The 23,763-nt window shown below is 41.3% G+C and overlaps 2 protein-coding genes across 2 annotated transcripts; one reads left to right on the top strand and one right to left on the bottom strand.

The window, feature by feature from the left end:
* Positions 1-964: 964 nt before the first annotated feature.
* Positions 965-17,854, bottom strand: LOC121380198 (alanine racemase-like). Its single transcript, XM_041509012.1, has 10 exons — positions 17,636-17,854; positions 17,296-17,432; positions 15,177-15,328; positions 14,134-14,262; positions 11,732-11,818; positions 10,226-10,347; positions 9,597-9,706; positions 8,452-8,581; positions 7,234-7,331; positions 965-1,330 (listed from the first exon to the last, which is right to left on the bottom strand). Exons 1-10 carry the CDS (start codon positions 17,674-17,676, stop codon positions 1,089-1,091), a joined length of 1,248 nt encoding a protein of 415 aa, XP_041364946.1. The 5' UTR covers positions 17,677-17,854; the 3' UTR covers positions 965-1,088.
* A 4,982-nt stretch (positions 17,855-22,836) lies between these two features.
* LOC121379799 lies at positions 22,837-23,331 on the top strand. The gene has a single exon (XM_041508451.1). The coding sequence runs from the start codon at positions 22,837-22,839 to the stop codon at positions 23,329-23,331; it is 495 nt and encodes a 164-aa protein (XP_041364385.1).
* The last annotated feature ends 432 nt before the right edge of the window (positions 23,332-23,763 follow it).

The following is a 23,763-nucleotide window of genomic DNA, read 5'->3' as shown; positions in this document are numbered from 1 at the left end:
AACATCTAAACCAAGACGTAATATATATAAAATGTGTGTGTGTGTGTGTGTGTGTGTGTGTGTGTGTGTGTGTGTGAGCGACACCAATACAGCACATTGATTTGTTAATCATCGGCTACTGGATGTCAAACATTTGGTAATTTTGACATATACTCTTAGAGAGGAAACCCGCTACACTTTTCCATTAGTAGCAAGGGATGTTTTATATGCACCATTATATCGACAGGATAGCACATACCACGGCGTTTGATATACCAGTCATGGTGCACTGACTGTAACGAGAAATAGCCCAATGGGCCCACATACGGGAATCGATCCCAGACCGACCGCGCATCAAGCGAACACTGTACCACTGGGCTACGTCCCGCCCCCATTTATATAAATGTTACAAGATTTTGAAATAATTGTACATCGAACAAAGGTTGCAGATCTTTCATTTTAAAAAACTGTAGGATTAATGTTATACTAGTTTGGTATACATTAATTTTCGTCCAGTGTTTTCAGGATTACAGATTTTACAACTGAACAAATACTGGTACACAGTATTTGTCTTCAACACGAGCAGACCTAGACAAAAATTTGAGGGGTGAGTAGGGGACTAATAGGAAAAGGGCACATGGACCAACATCTCGAACAATTCTCTAATCTTAAATATGATGTGCGTAATGTGTTGTCAACCATTCTCGTATGATAGCCTCGATTATACATACATTTCAAAGCAAAACTATAACCAGTTTTGCATAATATGATTACTTCAACACGTCCACACACCCTCCACCAACCCTCACTAACCAGTCCCCCCCCCCCCCCCCCCCCCCCCCCAATGTCACCATTCGTAACTTGGCCTGTAAGCCCTATGACTAGATACAATCTTCCTAATTCTCCATGTATTACCATAACACTGAGTACCTCTTTTTAACTTTTAAAAACTCTTTTAGAAAAAACTCATTTTCCAAAAAAAACAAAAACAAAAAACTTTTAATAACAAAGAAAAATATAAATTAAATAATATTAATTAAAAATTGAGCGATATAATATTGGTTCGTCCGACTTCTGCTTCTCCACACGAATCGTATATTCCTCCGTTGTCATGAGCGCACCACGGACTTGATGGCTCCCCCAGCCACATACACGCGGGGTAGCCGACTGTCCAGACTAGTAAGCACCTCGTAGGGCACGGTGTCGAGCTGAGCGGCAACCCGCCTCACGCTGTTACACGAGTCGTAGTCGTCTCGCAGGACGTAGAATGGCGTCGTCAGCGGGACAGCCTTGTTGAGCCGAACCGTCACGGCGTCCATGGACACTCTCCCAACCACCGGGTGAAGTGTGTCTGCAAAATAAAATTTAAAAAAAAGGTTTTTGTACACAAAACTAGAGATCGGCTATTGGGTGTCAAACAAAGGTAAGTATATCAAAATAATAATTTCATTAAAAAAAAGTGTCTAATTATGTATACTCTTCAAAAGAAGAAACGCAAAACCACATTGTCGTAACATTTGGAGAATTGATTTAATTATTGAATGGTGAGTCCGATAATTACCAAATGTTGCAGGATTGTTCACAATTCACTCTAGTCCATTGTCAGTAAGTGATAGGACACACCACCAAGGTCAAGGTCATCTGGAGTCAATACCGGGTGTGGCCTCCGCGTGTGTTGACAACTGCCTGGCACCGCCTGCCCATTGAAGCAACCAGAGTACGGATGACGTCCCGGGGGATGGTGGCCCACTCGGCCTGCAAGCCTGCTGCCAGCTCGGGCAGGGTCTGGGGCTGTGGTTGTCGCTGTCGGAGGCGTCGGTCCAACTCGTCCCATAGATGCTCAATTGGGTTCAAATCCGGTGATATCGATGGCCAAGGAAGGACATTAATGTTGTTGTAGACGTGCTGTGTGAGGCCTGGCGTTGTCATGTTGGAACACTGCGTTGGCGTTGGCCATAACTGGAACGATGTGTGGCCGGAGGATCTGGTCAATGTAGCCCTGTGCATTCAGGTTGCCCTGCACGTGGACCAGGCCAGTTCTGCCAGTGTGTGAGATGGCTGCCCACACCATGACACTACCCCCGCCGAATCTGTCCACTTCCTGCACGCAGTTTGCCGCATAACGTTCACCACGACGCCTATACACGCGACATCTTCCATCATGACGTCGGAGCAGAAATCGGGACTCGTCACTGAACCACACCTGTCTCTATCGCAGTTGAGGCCATTGTCGATGAATCTGGCACCACTGCAGTCGGAGTCGACGTTGTTGTGGTGTTAAGATGACACCTCGAACTGGACTTCTGGCACGAATTCCTACCTCACGTAGGCGGTTCCGTACGGTCTGGTCGGATATCCTGCGCAAACCTGGTATTGCTGCGGCTGTGAAGGTGGCAGTAGTCAATCGTTCCCGAAGGTGGCGTACCCGGATGTAGCGGTCCTGCCCGGGGGTAGTGACCCGTGGTCGACCGGATCTAGGGAGGTCACGTGTTGATCCATGTTGCTGGTAACGGTCCCACAGTCTGGAGATGGTGCTTGGGGACACATGGAATGCCCTGGCAACGGCCGTTCTGGATTCGCCTGCGTCTAGTCGGCCGATGGCATTGTTTCTCTGCGGTTCACTGAGACGTGGCATGTCCTGGATTGTCAACTGTCGGCCAGATACAGAGGCCAGGCAAGCGAATACCCTGCACTTTTATACTGTCGGTGTTCATGTTGCACGTGTAGACAACGCACGTGCAGTGGTGACATGGTTTGCACGTGGCTGCGTTTTTACGAATATTCACATTTTGGAACTTTATTGTACAGTAGCTGCGTTTTATCGAATGTAACCGTGGGAATGTGTTTGGGACATGCAATGACCTTATATTCACAAAGCATGAACCGGTAGGAAACATAAAATCGGAGTTATAACCCATTTGTACCCTTTTGCGTTTCTTTTTTTGAAGAGTATATATAAAAAAATATAAAAAATAAAAAACCCAGCGAAAGACTTCCGAACAATGCAGGATGCATGTTAATATTATCACTAACCTTAACACTAAACCTAAGCCTGAATGCTGGAACGTTCGGAAGTCTTGCCAAACACAGATTACTATGTATTTTTAAATATATGCTAATTTAACGAGGAACTTGCAAAAATAGTATATTAATTATTATTATCATATTTAGAGTCATCATATCCCCCTTCATACGGTGAATGCCTGTCGCCTAGATTTGGTGTGGCGTTGATGATAAAGTTTATTTTCCTCTTTATATATCCAGTTAAAGTTCAAGTACGTTGTCCTGGGCACACATACGTTATACACCTGGAAATTGATGAAGCACCGCCTAGTTCGGACTATGTGGCATGGTCTTCACAGACAATTGTGAACAGTTTGTGGATATAAAACTGAAATTAATGTTCTCTGTATACAAAGGACATTGCAAAAGATTGACAGCAAGTGACACTGTCGTGACATCAGTATTTAGTTTATTTTAGGAGACAAGACAAAAATTGTAAATATGCATGAACATCTATGGTAGTTAACTATGGAGCTGGAATCACACCGATGTGCTTCTCATAAGTAACTTATTCACGCCATCTCGGTAGATACAGAATATGTAAAAGATCAACATCGGGTTAAAACTCTGTTGGCATGGACAACTATTTCAATCTCTTTTTGACTGCAACACAATTCAGATGGTGCTTATTTAATTTCCAGATGTATAGCTACAGTGAGTGTGTGTTTAGAATAAGTGTTAATGGAATATAATTATGGGAGTATCCACAGCCATCAGGTGCAGTTCTTCCCTGAGGATTATCACGGTGTTTCGTATATAACTTGTTAACCTGACTACTGTCTAAATGAGCAGACACGCTGTTCAGGGCGAACACATCAGCCGTTTGGTTTAGTAGATCGGGAAAGAGGTTAATGGTTAGTGAAAGAGAAAATGGTGTAATGGCTTTACATCTAAATGAGCTCTTAAAACTCACTCTGGATTTGGGCCGGGTACTGCTATGCCAACCAGGTACCACCAGCCTTGGCACTGCGATGCGAACCCAGTACCTGCCAGCCTTAAGGCCCAGATGCGGGTCTAGGGGGAGGGGCAGAGGCCCGGGCCCCCCTAAATTTTCCGATGCATGCTAAATCCTAATTTGACAGCATGAAAAAGAACTGATTACAGTGAGACCTCGATAATCCAGACTCTAGTTGTCCAAAAACCTCACTATACAGTCATGACCCGTAAACGCCAGAAAGCCACTAGCGTGCTAAAATTGCTGCAAAAGGTTAGGTCTCACACCTCTTGAGTATGTTTAATTGTTAGCAGTGGCGGATCCAGAAAAAATCCATTTGGGGGGGGGGGGGGGGGAGGCAATGACACGAGGAGGAATGCCAAGGCAACTTAGGGGGAGGTTTGGAGGGGGGAATGAAAATTAATATATAATAAAATTACAACTGTCTCAAAATATTGCGATCCGCCTCTGGTTGATTCTTTGTTCGATAGTTTTCCTTTAACGTGAGAATGACATGGTTTCACTGATCTATTATACCGTTTTGTTAATATTGTTGTTTGCCTTTATAAAATATAATTAATAAAATTAAGACAAAATGTCACTGGTAAAACTGTACTGCGGAAATTCGTTAAACCGGACACTTGAATAAAAACCATACCGTGGGGATTAACGAGGTTCTACTAATATAAAAAGTTAGGGGGAAAAAAACAACGATTTTTTCATGAAAAATCTGCACCAAATATATTTTTGTAAACGACTTTTTTTTATTTACAACCCAAAAAGCAGAAGTCTATTCAATCCATTTGATATCTTCTCGAAACGGTGTAATTATCAATAGTAGGGGCGGGACGTAGCCCAATGGTAAATAGCTCGCCTGATGTGCGGTCGGTCTGGGATCGATCCTCGCCGGAGGGCCCACTCGGCAATTTCTTGTTCCAGCCAGTGCTCCACAACTGATATATCAAAGACCGTGGTATGTGCTACCCTGTCTGTGGGATGATGCATATAAAAGATCTCTAGTTACTAACGGAAGTATGTTTTTTGGTCATGTTTTGTCAACTTTGAGCCTGCCCCTTTATAGGTAGTACTAAACCAAATAACTTCCGGTTGGGTCAATGTTCGCGGTGTACCCAACTTTTGATAGAGTAGTTAATACCCTAAGTCATAAATGTAAGTGTGTTTGTTGTAAAAAATAATTAGTGATCTTGGCAAAAAAATGTATGCTATTTTAGTTCATCTAGTACCCAAGGTTCGCACAGGCTTGAAAAGTACTGGAATTTCAAGCCCTGTCTTGAAAAGTCCATAAATTTGAAATTAACCTTGAAAAGTACTTGAAAACTGCAGAATATCATGAAAAGTCCTAAAAGTAATTGAAAAGTCCTTGAATTCCTGTATGTTGTGCTTGAAAATAGTTATTTCAATAAAGATAGTAACAATTTAAAATATTAGCGGCGAGAGCGTACATGATTTTTGACGAATGCGGTTCATTTACTGTTGATTCGGTGGCTTCGGTAACTTTCGTACGGTTCCGGTAGCGTCTACAAGTTCGTTCGTATATTTTCGTGATCGTCAAGCTTCGTTATATTGCAAATGGCCGCTCGCATCAGCGAACACGTTAAGTGGCTGTGCTTTTGTGGAAGTATTTGTCTTTGAATTGTGATCATGGGCAAGTGCGTGTTTAATCGGATATGGCTGACCCAGTTGCCTTGGGTCAGAGAACACAAATGTGACCGACATAAAGCGTCTTGCTCGCTGTGCAACAAGTGTATTTATCATACTGGCAATATGTTGTTTGTGACTAAGTCAAATGCATTCAGGCGCACTGTTGTGGACAAAAAGAACGATCTCATAGCAGTTGAGGAAAAACTGAATGATAAACTTTCTGCTCTGAAGGGTTGAACAATTTGCCTGTTTGCCTATTAGCATGACATTGGTTATCCTCACTGAGATTTTTTGTGTCCAACTAATGCTTGCTTTGTTTAGTTGTATTGTAACAGTGTTGCAGTATTCTTAATGAACTTCCCATTAAAAGTGTATTTTCTCACATACAGAAAATGTTTTTTATGAATATTTGAGAGGTAAAATGTCCTTGAATTTCATAAGAAAAAACCTTTAAAAACCCTTGAAAAGTCCTTGAATGAGATCAGGAAATTTCTGTATGAAACATGGTACCACTGTGTCAAGTAGCCTTGTGTTTGAAACATGTATGGGGTACCTGTAAAATAAAATACTAACATTTTGTGCGGAACTCGGGTATCATAGAGGCTACTCGCTATCTAAAATGAGCAGCTTAACGACCGATTGTTTTCTGATTTACTTTAAGAGAGGGGTGGTAGCATTTATATTCGTGGTGTACATGCCCATTGACACGATGCAGGTAGTTTTAGCCACGACAATAGTAGCTGTCGTCTATGGGATTTGATTTGGTGGTATACACCCTAAAGCAACAGCAACAAACGTGTTGTGAAGCGTCTCTCTATTATTCAGCAGACTAGTTTCTGACGTACGTATATTATGTATATTCTTCCAGTTGGTTTGATTCACCGTTTTATCACCTGCAGTTGCGACAAATAAAACCAGCATTACCCCTAGATCAATGATCCATCATTGTTTGGGACCGTCCAGATATGAAATCAAGCAATATTTCAAGCTTTCGCTGATCTTCCTACACTTCATTCCTTGTTGCAAAATTAGTTTTAGAGATTAATCGAAGCATACTGTCCGTGAATCGTATAGGAGGCAGGCAGTGCGAACACAACATTTGTAAGTACAAGTAACTATATTACAGATAGGGGCGGGATTTAGCTCAGTCCATTCAAGTAATTGGGAGGTTTTCTCGTTCCAGCCAGTGCACCACAACTGGTCAAAGGCCGTGGTATGTGCTTTTCTGTCTGTGACTAAGTGCATATAAAAGATCCCTTGGTGCATTAAGATGTAGCAGGTTTTGTCTGATGACTACGAGTCAGAAATACCAAATGTTTGATATCCAGTAGCCGATGATTAATTAATCAATGTGCTCTAGTGTTGTTGTTAAACAAAACAAAGTTTAACTGTAACTTTTGGTGTGGGTACATTTGAAATAATGTACTTTAAAAAGTATGTCCCAACTGGTATCGTTTATATGTACTTTTTAGTCATTAAAAAGGATCCGTTTGTCATAACCTCTGGACAATTACTTCAATACAGTGTGACAAAAGGTTATCAGATATGGTATATACTGTTCGACTCTAGGCATAACGATAAATGTGTGACTATACCTTTTGGATCAGTGAAATGATATTTGCCAGAGAGACATCTCCTGAAGCCATCAGCATATCCTAGACTGAACGTGGCGATGGTCTCCTTCGTTGCGCATCTAGTTTATAAGAAGCAGTTCAGTGAAAATACTTGCGATTTTAGTATAGCATAGATATTAATAGACGTAATCTAAAACTGGAGTGATATAATTTATTAAGACTGCCGTAAGCGCAATCTGATTAAAATTAGATCTACTGGTCTACAGTAGATCTAACAGCATTGCGTGGACGGACTCCCATGTTCAGGTGACATTTCATCTATAAATAACAATTTAAATATCGATCAATTACATTTCGCCTTTTATAGCGTTATTCGGGAGCATACAAATTCTAAAAATATCGGACGAGACTATTTATGCAATAGGTGAACTTGTTGGTCTATTTCAACATTAAAAACAGGGGGAAAAGTGCAGTAATAAACTCTGGATTGTATACTAGTATGAACAGATTTTATGGCTATACCATCACGGTTTTTCTTTTTCGTCTTGAAACGAATTTTATATAAAATTTTATATTGAAATTAGTTTCCTGCATACTTCGTAATTAACCCGAATCATTTCGTAAACCCTCAGCATAATCCCGAATGTTTTCAAATTCTTTTCAAATCACTGGCATGATTTTGCAAGTAAGGTTTTGATTGGTCGAATGAAAGGTCAACTGGACATGAGCTCCAACGGGGTGCTGTTAGATCCACAGGTAATAGTAATTAACCAGTGGAGCTAATTTTAATTCAATTGCCGTAAGCGCTACTAATACAAAACCCCAAAAGAAGCTACAATCATAAAGAGGTATATTAGAGCCACCCCCCCCCCCCCACCACCACCAAATTTTGCTATAGTTATAATTTTATTATATATTAATTTTCATTTTTTTACGACCCCCCTCCAAACCTCCCCCAAAATTCCCTTGGCATTCCACCTCATGTCACTGCCCCTCCCTAAATGGATTTTCTGGATCCGCCACTGTTAATAGTAATCTTTGTCGTCGTTTTATACTTACCTTTTTCATCCTCAAATAACCTATATATATTTCATATCTGGGTGTCCTTAAACATTCATTCCCTCAGTCGTTCATTCATTCATTCGTTCATCCATTCATTCAGTCATTCACTCACTCACTCATTCACTCATAAGTTTAACGTTGCTTTTTTCCCCTAGTGAGCATGTACTGGTTACACACCTGTAGGTCTTGTCATACCCTACATATGTTCCTGGATCTAGCGATTTCACTAGACTAGGGTGGGCAATCCACGATATCGTAGGACGGAGACCCAGCGCCCGGATTTTAGACATACTCTCCTCATTGGTGTCTGAAACACGGATACATCTACACTTAGTGCAACTCATAAGTTATTCAGTTTAGGTGAGCTTGTAATGCGTATTTTACTGGAAAGAATGAGCACGATTAATATAAATAAGATTAAAACATGTACCTTTACACATAGGACAGTACATACCGTGGTCTTTTATATACTAGACATTGAGCATAAGTTGGGACAGGAGAAATAAAATGGGTTCACTGAGGCGTTTCGACCCTACGATACAAGTATCTCAGTCGGGGGAAAACCCCACTTGCCGTTCTCAGTGGTAAAAACGTATATGATTCATTTAAAGATAATAAAGGGGCGGGACGTAGTCCAGTGGTACAGTGCTCGTTTGATGCGCGGTCGATTTGGGATCGATCCACGTCGGTGGGCCCATTGGGCTATTTCTCTTCCAGCTAGTGCACCACGACTGGTATATCAAAGGCCGTGCTATGTACTATCCTGTATGTGGGATCGTACATATAAAAGATCCCTTGCTATTAATGGAAAAAATGTAACGGGTTTCCTCTCTTAGACTATGTACCAAAATTACCAAATGTTTGACATCCAATAGCCGATCAGTAATAAATCAATGTGCTCTAGTTGTGTCGTTAAACAAAACAAACTGTTTAAATATAATAACTTTAGACAGTGGTGTGGGCAGACAGAATTACCAAATGTTTAGCATCCAATAGCCGATGATTAATAAGTCAATGTGCTCTGGCGGTGTCGTTAAACAAAACAAAGTTTGACTTTAACTTTTGGTGTGGGTACATTTGAAGAATGTACTTTAAAAGTATGTCCCAACTGGTATATATCAAAGGCCATGGTGCTGTCCGGTCTGAGGGAAAATGCATATAAAAGATTTATCACGTTTCCTCTGAAGCATATGCGTTGGAATTTTCAAATGTTGACATCAAAGAGCCTGTGATTAATTAATCAATGTGCTCTCGGGGTGTCATTAAACAAAACAAAGTAAATGTATGTTGTATTTTGAAAGGTGAATATTATAGCCCATCACCTGGTGGCTGTCCGTACATACAGATGCCCGGTCTAACGAAGTCAAGGTTCGTTCCGAATCCATTTATGATGGCAGCAGAGTTGGCCACGTGTCGCTTGATGTCTTTATTTCTGTTAAAGATAAGACGCCAAAAACAAACTATGAAGACTTGTACTGTACAGGAACGAAGCCAGTTACTGAAAGAGTCGAGATAGGCAACAGAACGTCCATTTCTTCTGACTTCTGGAGGTTACTGGGGTTTATGATTTTGGTGACACTCCCCACCCCGGAACCCGTGCTTGTCCATATTCTTTGATGAAAATCTCACAATAACTATCTACTTTTTATACCCCTGTAAAGCTACTTACTGTGAGTGTGTGTTTTGATATGAGGGGTTGGGGGGTAGGAAGGGGTGGTGGTGGTGGTGTTTGTTTTGTTTTGATTTTTTTTTTTTTTTTTTTTTTTTTTTTTTTTTTTTTATTGTTGTTTTTGTTGGGATTTTTTATTTGTTTGTGTTTTTTTAGGGGGAGAGGGATTGAGGGGTTCCAGGTTATTTTCTTCTCTGATCATAAACTAGCCTCTGTTGTAGCTGTTGTTGTTGAAGGTTAATTTCGTCTTTGATTTATAACGTATTTAAAAACGACGTTTACTTGATGCAGTCTGTGACACTGAGGAAGGCGTCCAGCTGTTTCTGTGTGAACTGGTGATCCTCCCAGGCCTGGGCGAAGTGCGTCATCACACTGTGCACTGGGATGTCCTTGTCTTCACACACCTGTAACACAACACAAACGGTCTCCGAAACTCTAAAACCACTTTATATATTAGGTACATGTGTAGGGAAAGTATACAAGAGGGGGCTGTAGCATACCAAAATATTCCAGCTGCCCAAGATGGGAGGTCTAGGTTGTGGCGAGCAAAGTTTCTAGGGTGGTTCAAGTTCCCCAGAAAATATATTTAAAAAAAAAATTGCTTTGAATGCGGTGGACCCTCGCCTCCCCCCCCCCCCCCCCCCCCCCCCCCACTCAGCTTGCACGCATGCCTGCTATATACATGGGTCAGAAACATGAGCCACCCCATCAAATATTTGAGTTCCATAATGTTAAAGGCTATGACCTACGTCTGTGTTATTTAACGATACCATTACATCCAATCTGGTTGAACTCCGCACTACTGGTATTAGTTAACCAGTGAAGCAGATTTTAGTCAGATTGACATTAGAGCAGATTGATGTATTAGTCATTGGCTATTGGATGCCGAATATTTAGACCCATAGATAGAATAGATGTTTAACGACTCCCAGCACGAAAAATACATCGGCTGTTGAGTGTCAAACAATGGCCAAATAGAAGTCAATCTAAAACTATTGCACTAATTCTCATGTTATAACGTTATGATTCCTTACAGTATAATGGACGGGACATACCTCAGTCGTATAGGGCTCGCCTGATGCACGATCGATCTAGGATCGATTCCCGTCGGTGGGCCCATTGGGCTATTTCTCGTTCCAGCCAGTGCTCCACACTTGGTGTAACAAAGGCTGTGGTATGTTCTATCCAGTCTGTGAGATGGTGCATGTAAAAGATCCCTTGCTGCCAATCGAAAATAGTAGCCCATGAAGTGGAGACAGCGGGTTTCCTCTCTCAGTATCTGCGTAGTCCTTAACCATATGTCCGACACCATATAACCGTGAATAAAATGTGTTGAGTGCATCGTTAAATAAAACATTTCCTTCCTTACAGTATAATGGGCGGGACATAGCTCAGTGGTATAGGGTTCGCCTGATGCACAATCGATCTAGGATCGATTCCCGTCGGTGGGCCCATTGGGCTATTTCTCATTCCAGCCAGTGCTCCACAACTGGTGTAACAAAGGCTGTGGTATGTACTATCCAGTCTGTGGGATGGTGCATATAAAAGATCCCTTGCTACTAATCGAAAAGAGAAGCCAATGAAGTGGCGACAGAGGGTTTCCTCTCTCAATATATGTGGTCCTTAACCATATGTCCGACACCATATAACCGTAAATAAAATGTGTTGAGTGCGTCCTTAAGTAAAACATTTCCTTCCTCCCTTGCAGTATATCAAATATATGAGTCACAAGGGAGTTTTCGATGAAACAACTAGTTTCTAACCACATGTATTTATAGACACGATTACCTTTAACAGAGTCTGGAGTTCCTTCGGCTGACAACCATTCCTAGACATCCCCGTGTCCACTTTGATAACCACTGGCCGAACAGCATCCTGTATAAATCATCATACACAGTATGATAAAACGTGATATATGTAATATTATTGTCTAAAAATCAACTCAAAAGTCTCTTCGTTATTTGTAATGCCATGTACTGCTAAAGCCACACGTTCACTTCCTCTCCTCACACTCCGACGCGCACAACCCATCTTCATAAATCAAGGCTAATATTCGTTCCTCGTATTCAGCCTTGATACATGTAGTCAAGATTACCGATATCCACTGCTAGCGCCCTCTATTGGAAGAAAATTTGTGTACCGATTATGTCCCTTACACGATGACATCGCTGACCAATCACAGCATCGGTAACATGTGACAATCTTGAAAGCAATATAAAAAATTAACCGCCGAAACCTTTTTTTTAACATTTCGTGACAAACACGACACGTTTCCATGGACGCTGACGCTGCCATCTGTGTTTACAATAACAAGGGAATCTATAAGGAGCGTTGCGATTCGTTGCAATCAGATGATATTTAAGCATTTTGTGGCACGATTTCTTAACGACATGTATCAAGGCTGAATACGAGGAACGAATATTAGCCTTGATTTATGAAAATGCGCACAACCACGCACAGTCACACACAGATATATATATATATATATATATATATATATACTCTTCAAAAGAAGAAACGCAAAACCACATTGTAGTAACATTTGGAGAATTGATTTAATTATTGAATGGTGAGTCCGATAATTACCAAATGTTGCAGGATTGTTCACAATTCAATCTAGTCCATTGTGAGTAAGTGATAGGACACACCACCAAGGTCAAGGTCATCTGGAGTCAATACCGGGTGTGGCCTCCGCGTGTGTTGACAACTGCCTGGCACCGCCTGCCCATTGAAGCAACCAGAGTACGGATGACGTCCCGGGGGATGGTGGCCCACTCGGCCTGCAAGGCTGCTGCCAGCTCGGGCAGGGTCTGGGGCTGTGGTTGTCGCTGTCGGAGGCGTCGGTCCAACTCGTCCCATAGATGCTCAGTTGGGTTCAAATCCGGTGATATCGATGGCCAAGGAAGGACATTAATGTTGTTGTTCTGTAGGAAAGCCGTTGTGAGACGTGCTGTGTGAGGCCTGGCGTTGTCATGTTGGAACACTGCGTTGGCGTTGGCCATAACTGGAACGATGTGTGGCCGGAGGATCTGGTCAATGTAGCCCTGTGCATTCAGGTTGCCCTGCACGTGGACCAGGTCAGTTCTGCCAGTGTGTGAGATGGCTGCCCACACCATGACACTACCCCCGCCGAATCTGTCCACTTCCTGCACGCAGTTTGCCGCATAACGTTCACCACGACGCCTATACACGCGACATCTTCCATCATGACGTCGGAGCAGAAATCGGGACTCGTCACTGAACCACACCTGTCTCCATCGCAGTTGAGGCCATTGTGGATGAATCTGGCACCACTGCAGTCGGAGTCGACGGTGTTGTGGTGTTAAGATGACACCTCGAACTGGACGGCTGGCACGAATTCCTACCTCACGTAGGTGGTTCCGTACGGTCTGGTCGGATATCCTGCGCAAACCTAGTATTGCTGCGGCTCTGGAGGTGGCAGTAGTCAATCGTTCCCGAAGGTGGCGTACCCGGATGTAGCGGTCCTGCCCGGGGGTAGTGACCCGTGGTCGACCGGATCTAGGGAGGTCACGTGTTGATCCATGTTGCTGGTAACGGTCCCACAGTCTGGAGATGGTGCTTGGGGACACATGGAATGCCCTAGCAACGGCCGTTCTGGATTCGCCTGCGTCTAGTCGGCCGATGGCATTGTTTCTCTGCGGTTCACTGAGACGTAGCATGTCCTGGATTGTCAACTGTCGGCCAGATACAGAGGCCAGGCAAGCGAACACCCTGCACTTTTATACTGTCGGTGTTCATGTTGCACGTGCAGACAACGCACGTGCAGTGGTGACATGGTTTGCACGTGGCTGCGTTTTTGCGAATATTCACATTTTGGAACTTTATTGTACAGTAGCTGCGTTTTATCGAATGTAACCGTGGGAATGTGTTTGGGACATGCAATGACCTTATATTCACAAAGCATGAACCGGTAGGAAACATAAAATCGGAGTTATAACCCATTTGTACCCTTTTGCGTTTCTTTTTTTGAAGAGTATATATATATATATATATATATATATATATATAGAGAGAGAGAGAGAGAGAGAGAGAGAGAGAGAGAGAGAGAGAGAGAGAGATTTAGTGCTGATAAGATAAATTATATTTACTCATAATAAGTTTAACCGAATAAGAAAAGAAATCTATAAATTTTACATTTCAATAGTAAGACTATACATTTTGTTACATACGCCATTTTCGTTGTTCATTTCCGTTTTGGCCCTGGCCCACGCATTAAGGAACTCGACATTTGCCACGGTCGGTATGAGATTGTGTGTCATCTGTTGCTGTATATCTTCTTCCACAGCATTTCCTAAACACTAGCATTGTTCAAAATAGACCAAAAAAAGCCCTCAGCAACAAGTACCACGGAATAAAATCAAAATGTGAACTCTCAATAGCCCATCTAGGATAAATATATTTTAAATAACTTACGTCCTTATATGCACTTAAGGTGATCTTAGCGCTAAGATCGCTTCATGGAACGGGGCCCTGTGACAGTAAAATGAAAACTTTACTTCCATTGCTTTGTTGGTCGGAATATACATGTATGTTTTGTTTTCAAAAATCAATGTTTGAAATATCAGTCAGACATTCGGGTACATTTCATTGTAATAATTATTAAGTGATCAATTGGTGGTGGTTTATTGAAGTGTCACATGGCAATATACATATAACATTGCACAGTATTTAGCAAATAACATTAAATAAATATTTACAACGAACAAACATTCAATGTGTTGGGATTGTCATAAGCGCACTAGACGGGGGGTGGGGGGGGGGGGGGGGGTCGGGAATAAATCCACACATACGCACGCACGCCTAGTGCTGCAGTAAATCTTCACATTCGGGCAAAAATGCTTGAGACATTCGGGAAAATTAGTTGCCCTGAAACCTTTTCATCGTGTATTTTCATCATTCTACCTACAATAATTATGTACATTTTCGTTTAATTCGGGCAAAAATCAGCCCGGCCACTATCACCCCCCCCCCCCCCCCCCCCCCCCACCCCATCCCCTACAAAAATGGGAGACTGTACGGTAAAAAAAAAACAAAAAACAACAACAAATATATATATATATATATAATTGTTTAAAGCTGTAATTTTCAATATTCTACACTTACTATTAATAGGCTAAATTTATTTAAGTGCTAACACCATTGCTGAACACAGGTATGTTTTTGACATGCTAATAAGTGGAGACTAAAACCAATTTAATATATCGATAGAAACCTGTATAGACCCGGCGACTTTGGATTTTCTCAGAATGACGCCTTCTCCGGGTGTGACGACGGCAAAATGATTGACACCGTTAGCCTCTAGGTGTTTGGCTACCTGGGCGCTGCCGTGGCCGTATGCGTTACCCTTTATCACAGCTATCACGTCTGTAAGTATAATGGATATATTTTTGTATTATATAACATTTAGTGAAATATCTTAAAGTATCAGTAGAATAAAAGTGTTATCAGTCACACAGTGACGATAACACAGTTTAGAGTGAAAATTTCACTATTTTACTCTAAAATGTGTTACCGTCACTGTAGAAAGTGTTATCTTCATTGTAAAAAAGCCGGTACTATTTTTCTGCTGGCATTTTAAAAATAAAGGTAAAATGTCAAAAGTTATATAATAAAATTTAATAGAAAAGTTCATGTTTTTTTGTCAAATATGATTTATATCTCATCTCGTGAAGTTGGCAATTATATCACACTCGTCGCGCAAGAGCGACTCGTGAGATATGATTGCAACTTCACTCGATGAGATATAAATCATATTTGACAAAAAACATGAAATATTCTCTATATATGTGTCAATTAATTAACCAGTTAAAGTTTGTTTTGTTTAATGACACCACTAAAGGCAGTAAAACACATCGATTTATTAATCGACTATTGGATGTCAAACATTTGGTAATTTGACATATGCACCATCCAACAGACACGATAGTACACATCACGGATTTTGATATACCAGTCGTGGTGCACTGGCTGAAGCGAGAAATATCACAGACAGGGATCGATCCTAGATCGACCGTGTATCAATTTAGTATACTTTGGAATAGGTGCAATCTGATTAAAATTAGCGTGGACTCCCATGTCCAGGTGACATTCCATCTATAAATAACAATTTAATTATCGGGCGAGACTATTTATGCAATAGGCGAACTTGTTGGTCTGTTTCAATGTTAAAAAAACAGGGGGAAAAGTGCAGTAATAAACTCTGGATTGTATACTAGTATAAACATATTTTATGGCTATACCATCACGTTTTCGTGTGGGGTTTTTCGTCTTGAAACGAATTTTATATAAAATTTTATATTGAAATGAGTTTCCGGCATACTTCGTAATTCACTCGAATCATTTCGTATAACCTTTTTCGTATATCAAGTTCAGACGGAAATTTCATTGATAAATACACGTGTACATTGTCGGTCAGCGTTTAGAAACACGTTCACTGTAATCGTATTAACGTGTCACCCATATCAATCTAACTCGGCGAAAACAGATACAGTAGCTAGACCGTCCACTTACTATGCGAATTGTGCCGGCGGTGGATCCAGCGGGAAGGGGGGGGGGGGGGGGGGGGGGGGGGGTCATAGAGATCACGTGATCATTCCCCATCTCCACCCCCACCAGTCCGTTTGGAATGCACCTTTTAATTACTTTATTAGGCTATTAGTTTTTCAATTATTATTGTGGGTTTTTTCAATTCATTATCCACAATATATAACACTAAATTGCCCTTTAAAAAAGCGTCTTTGAGCATGTTTATTTCAAAGTTTTCCAGGGAGCATACCCCCCCCCCCCCCCCCCCCCCCCCCCAAATCCTCCTACAGATCTCCCTCCTGGCAGCTCGGCTCATAATTTCGCCTTCGACAAACTCAAATTACCCTTTTAAAAAAAGTGGCTTATGGCTTATGGCTAACTGGTAGGTACTCGGTTCACATACCGGTACCGGCTCCAAACCAGAGCGATTTTTAACGACTCAATATGGGTGTGAATGGGTGTAAGGCCACAGCATTGTGATCTCTCCCACTATTGCCACTAATAACTCGATTAGGGGAAAGTCTGATTTTTGTTATTAGTTCCCCATTGATAGGCCCATCTCGTTCCAGCCAGTGTACCAAGAATGGTATATCAAAGACCGTGGTATGTGCTATCCAGTCTCTGTTTGACATCCAATAGCCAGTATGATCTAGTGGTGTCGTTAATTAAACAAAACAAACTTTAACTTTCTACACTTAGTTTTATAAAATCATTAACTTGTAGAACAAATCAAAGCACGAGTACGTTAAATAGGCCTATGTATTATATACATAAAGTGAAAGTCTTCAACGTAACAAGTGCCTTACCCGTATTCGGGGAACACCGATTTTGTAGAGTCCTGACATTATGTAGAATGGCATCGAGATCGATTCTGAGATAGGTACTTCTTCCTGCAAGTCTGAAGGAAGTTTCGTATTCTTTTGTCTCCAGTCCATTTCTGAAACTAAACACAAATAGCCTGAGGTAAATTTCAGTGATTTCACTTAAAATACATAACTGTATACTTTTAGTGTTTTTAGTTTGACTATTTGTAGCCTATTGTTTTTTCGTTTTTTCACTTTTTTTTTTTTATCTGTGTAAAGTATTTTTCTTTCACACCGAGAACACCATTCTTAATTTATGACAACACATACTAATAATACATACGGTGGGCTGTTCCTAGGTGATGACCCTTTTGCGACAGCCATGCCATCCAATGAAAACAAAACCCATTGAAATTGATTGATCTGTGACGTATGAAACTGATTAGTTTGTGACGCTTAAGTTAGCGACAAGCGAAAGGGCTGTAATTAAGTTTTAGTTGAAAAAGACGTTTGAATTTGTTTATCCTGTAACCACTGTTTCTATTGGCCGATATGATGACCGATTAAAGCAGTCATAAACGTACTATACTAGCAGATTATGACATTTGACGTCACACAGATGACGTCATCTGCAAGCTACATTAAAAGAATTGCTCATTTGATCTCTAGATCATCGTACAATGTTGCTGATATAATAGATTTTCCACTTAATTATTACGGACAACAGGATAAAAATAATAACTAGACATCGGCTTTATCATGTCCATTCTTACCTTCACACGATAAGGCCGATATCATACGTCATTAACTAGTCATTATCTAACCTGAAGCCAACATCGTAAGTTTACGTCTGCGACTAGCATAAAATTACATCGCATCTATTTCACGCAGAATATTACATCATTGCGGAAGATGAATTATTTTAAGGATAAGGAAATTAAATATGTGTGTGACGGTACATGCACTTAATTTTGTTTTCGCCTGTGGCGATATTAATTGTTTTAGAAGGCCGTGTGCAGTTCCAAATTGCACTTAGCCATGTGGGCAACTTGTTACGTAATACTTCTGCGCGACGGTCCTCGATCGGTACGCCTAATACACACCCAGAGCAGGTGTGGAGGCCATGTGGCGAGTAGTTACGTAATACCTCTGCTAGTGCGGTTTCGACGACCGTGATTTTGGCGACCAAGGCGTCAGTAAGTCTGGCGATCAAAGAGAAAAATGCGTCTCTGGGAGTTGGGGATATATCACTTGATAGGGGGAGGACCGCCTTGTACCCCCAGGCGATATTCTGATTTTATAATAAATAGCTAGTGTTTTAGATATATCGAGGAGAACTAGGAAGGCTCCAGGGGATCACGGACGTCGTCCACTGAACGATCTATATTAGTTCAGACGGGACTTTGGTAAATATATATTTTCTGCTCTGTGTATAACCTTGATGTGATTGATGTGACTTTAAATATTTTAATACTGTATTATACCAATATTCTTTAGACAGTGTCTTCGGTCATCTGACGAAGTAAATCGTAGACTTTTGTTCTAACATTATACGAGTATTTGGTAATATAAAGCTTAGCCAGTCATCCTAGAAGACCTAGGTAAACTGTAGGTTATTGTCTTTATTGTGATAGGTACTAGTATTAATTCTGTGTTACAAGGTTACTGAATGAGTAGTTAAGGGTTAATTAAAAATTAACCAGTTAGGAATAGTGTTGTAATTCCTTTATTAATTAAGTTCCCCTAGAAGCGTTTCTCAATTATCACACGTGTGGGTGTTGTGTTACGGTGAAGTGATTAGCATATTGTGTAAACTAGACACCTAGAGATTAACTAATTAAGTGATCAGTTCTGGGTTGTTATTATTGTTGTTATTAATTAACTACTGCGGCTGTACATTTGTCAGCGTAGGTTAATACAGATTCCAAAGTGTATTGTGTTTTTGTTGTGTTTTCTAGTGAACTAAACGTGCTATAATAATATATACTTTATATAAGATCGTATATCTGATCATACCTAGACGAGCCAAAGCGGGTATATACTGCCTGTTACAGAGAGATCTAATAGATATACAGTTAGGAGAGATATTTGGACAATCGTGTTTTATTCAGTTACGGGTATTATAGAATCCCCGTGACAGGAGTATATTTCTAACTATAGTTGTTGTACTCTTAGCAGTAATAAAACAATTTGGTTTAGTCGTAGATTTATGTTTACGTGTAAAACTAGGCTTACAATGTTTTGTGAAATTGGGAGGATATGTAAAAAATAGAATCAAATATTTATGCCCGTTAGATACAACTCTTTTAAAAGTTTCGCTTGTCTGATTCGTTTTAAAACAACACAATGTAAGATAAATGGTAGCTACCTATTGGTCACTCGTGTAGTATTCCCTATAATTTAGAATATTTTGGAAGGGGATCGACGATCAATGAGGTGTTATTGTTGTCATCAAGTTAAATAAGTGTTGAACCTAATAAGTTGCTTTATTCTTATTTATTGCATCTGTTTACTATATGTGGCGTCGTTAAATAAGGAAGGAAATGTTTTATGTTATATGGCGTCAGACATATGGTTAAAGACCACACAGATATTGAGAGAGGAAACCCGCTGTCGCCACTTCATGGGCTACTCTTTTCGATTAGCAGCAAGGGATCTTTTATATGCACCATCCTATTGACAGGATAGCACATACCAGTCGTGGTGCACTGGCTGGAGTGAGAATAGCGCAATGGGCCCACTGAAGGGGCGGGGGGGGGGGGGGATTGTGTCGATCCCAAACCGACCGCGCATCAAGCGAGCGCTGTACCACTGGGCTATGCCTCGCCCCCTTCGTTAAATAAAACAAACTTTACTTTTACTGTTTACTATTTGGGGCGGGATTTAGCTCAGTCGGTTGAGTGCTTGCCTGAGGTGCTTGCGTCGCAGGATCGAACCACCTCAGTGGATCCATTCAACTGATTGAGTTTTTCTCGTTTTAGCCAGTGCACCACAATTGGTCAAAGGCCGTGGTATGCGCTTTCATTTCTATGGGAAATTGCATATAAAAGATCCCTTGCTGCATTAGAAAAAAACGTAGCGGGTTTCCTCTGATGACTACGAGTCAGAATTATCAAATGTTTAATATCCAATAGCCGATGATTCAATGTGCTCCAGTGGTATCGTTGAACAAAACAAACCTTTTAACTGTTTATTGTGCGCAATGACATACAGGCGTGTATTTAGAAGTTCTCAAGGAGGGGTGTGTAACAATATAATGTAATTAGGTGGCAATAACAAACAGGATTTCTCGCTCTACGTAAAGGCAAAATTAATCATTCAACCCACAATTGGGCAGTCGCGTGTGCAGAGGAGCCTTACGCCCCCCCCCCCCCCCCCCTCATGCTCTAAGCGAATTTTCTTTCATTCAGTAGATGTTGCGGTGTAGCATGGTTCGACCCCTCCTCCCTGACTAAATATGTGTCTGACATATGCTGGGGCCCATTAGTAGTAGTGGGGCCTGTATGGAGGCATGACCTACTGACCTACTTTCTCGTGACCTGCTGACCTACTTTATCGTGACCTACTGACCTACTTTCTACTGACCTACTTAGACCAGACCTGAGAGTATAAAAACACCGTTAGTAACTTCATTCACTCTCTACGAACGAGAACTGAATTCATTTGACATGGCCTGCTGGACAAGTGGAAGCAGTACCGATACGAGATGCAAGATAGAACTTGGAAGTAACGTATACGTTGTGGCCAAACTGTGGAAAGGGGACATTGCCATTCACATTAGGAAATGTGACGACGAAAATGCCACTTTACCCACGAAGCGAGGTATTGCACTAACCCTTAAACACTGGGTCGAACTGTGTACGAGTAAGAGCCAGATAGACGACACCATTGCAGTCTTAAAGGAAAGGAAAGAGGAGAAGTTGTTTTGTCATATTGGGTCCAACGTGTACGTGAGCGTGGACAACAACATTGTCGGTGTAGACATTCGACAGTGGTGGTGGTGGTGCGATAACGCGATCAAGCCATCGAAGAAAGGAAGTTTTCTTCACCTAGACCAATGGGAGAAACTCAAAGACTGTTTCGCGGTCATGTGTGACTTTGTACCAGATCTGAACTCGATCGTGCCCTGCGCCATGCAAGACGACCATCATAATCAGATGGGATTTCTACAGTGTAACTTCTGCAACCCGAACGAGTGTCATCAGTGGTAACAGACATTTTTTGACTATAAAAAGTGGTTTGTGGTATAAACGTCATTTTATGATTCTAACATTTTTGTGTCTTGTTGCACTCTATCTGGAACGAAGAAAATGGCATCGGGATATTCGAGCAGTGTTAGTAGCAGCAGCAGTAGCGACGATGACGACGTCTTGGTCTGCAAATGTTCAGAAAGACATACGATCAAAAGAGTGACTACCAAACAAGATGAAAATCTCACGGATCAAACGGATGCTGCCTTTGAAAATATGGATGAAAATGAAGATGGTGAAATCAAAGAAGCCGTGGATCAAACAGATGCCGCTCGAGAATATAAAACAGACGCTGCCTGGGATGAAGAAGACTGCTGTTCGAGACGTTACCTGTTCTACCATCGTCCCGAAATGCGCCACGTCTACACGCGGATGCAGACATTTGGGTGGTGGCCAATACAGTTACGCCAGAAACCGAGGGAACTCGCCAAGGCGGGTTTTTATTACACGGGAGATCACGATGCCGTCGTCTGTTACTGTTGTGGGCTACGAGCCTACCAATGGCAGAGAATGCACGACCCGGTGATGGAACATTGCAGACTCTCTCCGAGATGTCCCTATGTGAACAATGTGTTCAAACGCATTTGAAACACCTGTATGTTTTTGCTATGTTTTGTCATATATTTTGTGTATTTCTGCTGTTTTAGTAATAAATTTTGTGTTGTATATTGCGAATCTGTTGTTTATAAATAGCATGTCTTTATGATCTATCGGTCAGTCGAGAACCATGTCTCCATGGGAACGGTACCTGGAATCTGTTTACTACGATGCGAAACATCCTGGTAGTTATGCAGGTCCTGTTAAACTGTACCAAGCCGTTAAAGCAGAGGATAAATTTTAAATTCCTCCAACGCAGATTATGAAATGGTTGAAAGGTCAAGATACCTATACCATGTCACATCAAGTGAGGCGAAAGTTTCCGCGTAATACATATACGGTGGAAGGCTTAGACAGCCACTGGCAATCCGACCTGATGGACATGGTCAGTTTGGCTAAATATAATGATGGGGTGAAATATCTCATGGTGATAATTGACCTGTTCTCCAGATACTTGTGGGTTCTGCCGCTCAAATCAAAAACGGGCAAACACGTGACAGACGTTTTGACAGATCTATGGAAGTCACACGGTATAACGCAGTTGTTTTCGCTCAATGAAACCAAAGCCAGTTATGCAGAACGGATCATTAAAACCATTAAAATGCGCCTGTATCGCTATATGTTATAAAACTTTACTTACAAGTACATGGATGTGTTAGAGAAAGTCGACCATAGTTATAATCATACCATACATAGGATGATAGGTCAAACACCAATCAGTGTAAACAAAACGAATGAAGAAGAGGTCCGTCTGTCGCAGTATCTGATCAAATCGAAAAAGATAATCCAGAAAAAGAAGAAAAAGTTTACTTTTGACATAGGTGAAAAAGTACGAGTCAGTCGTCTTTGTGGTACCTTCGATCGTGAATACCAAAAGAAATGGTCTGGGGAAATATTTACCGTCGAGAAAAGATACTGGTCTCAAGGTAAAGACATGTACAAATTAAAGGATTGGAGTGGTGATGCCATCGAAGGGACATTCTATGCTGCCGAACTTCAAGAGGTGACAGAGCATCCAGAACAGTTATACCGCATCCAAGACATCGTGAAAAAGAGAACTCGTAACAAGAAAAAAGAAGTGTTGGTGAAATGGCTTCACTGTTCTAAGAAGTACAATACGTGGATTCCAGAAGCAGACGTCGTTCGATATACGTTGTATATAAGACCTCAACACCTGTTTGACTTTCATTAGTATGGAAGAAACTGCAGGGACACAAGCTCTTTCTCGAAGTCATTCGGGTGATACTTGGACATTTTTGTGGTAAACGAGTAGCCACATCTGAAACGGTATTTTTCTCTCAGATCGTCATCATTTACGTAGTGGTGATTACGTGTATAATAAACTTATCTCTTGATCGAGGAAATTCTAACTCGTGGACAGCACTACTCAGTAGTAGCTTAGGTTATTTGCTGCCAAATCCCAAGATCAAAACCAATAAGCACCATGGATAAGTATATTACGATTCGAAGTACAGACAGCACGTCTTATTTTTCCGACAACGAACCATGGTCTTTTAGGGTCAATCTGTATGATAGGTTATATCTGAGTAAAAAGTGGGTCATAGCAACCACCAAAATCACCATTCAGAATTGGGAAGTCTCAAGGAAATCAGACTGTCGCGAC

The sequence above is a fragment of the Gigantopelta aegis genome, chromosome 8 (assembly GCF_016097555.1).
Source record: "Gigantopelta aegis isolate Gae_Host chromosome 8, Gae_host_genome, whole genome shotgun sequence".
NCBI classification, from domain to species: domain Eukaryota; kingdom Metazoa; phylum Mollusca; class Gastropoda; order Neomphalida; family Peltospiridae; genus Gigantopelta; species Gigantopelta aegis.
This window is presented reverse-complemented; position numbering and strand designations above follow the sequence as displayed.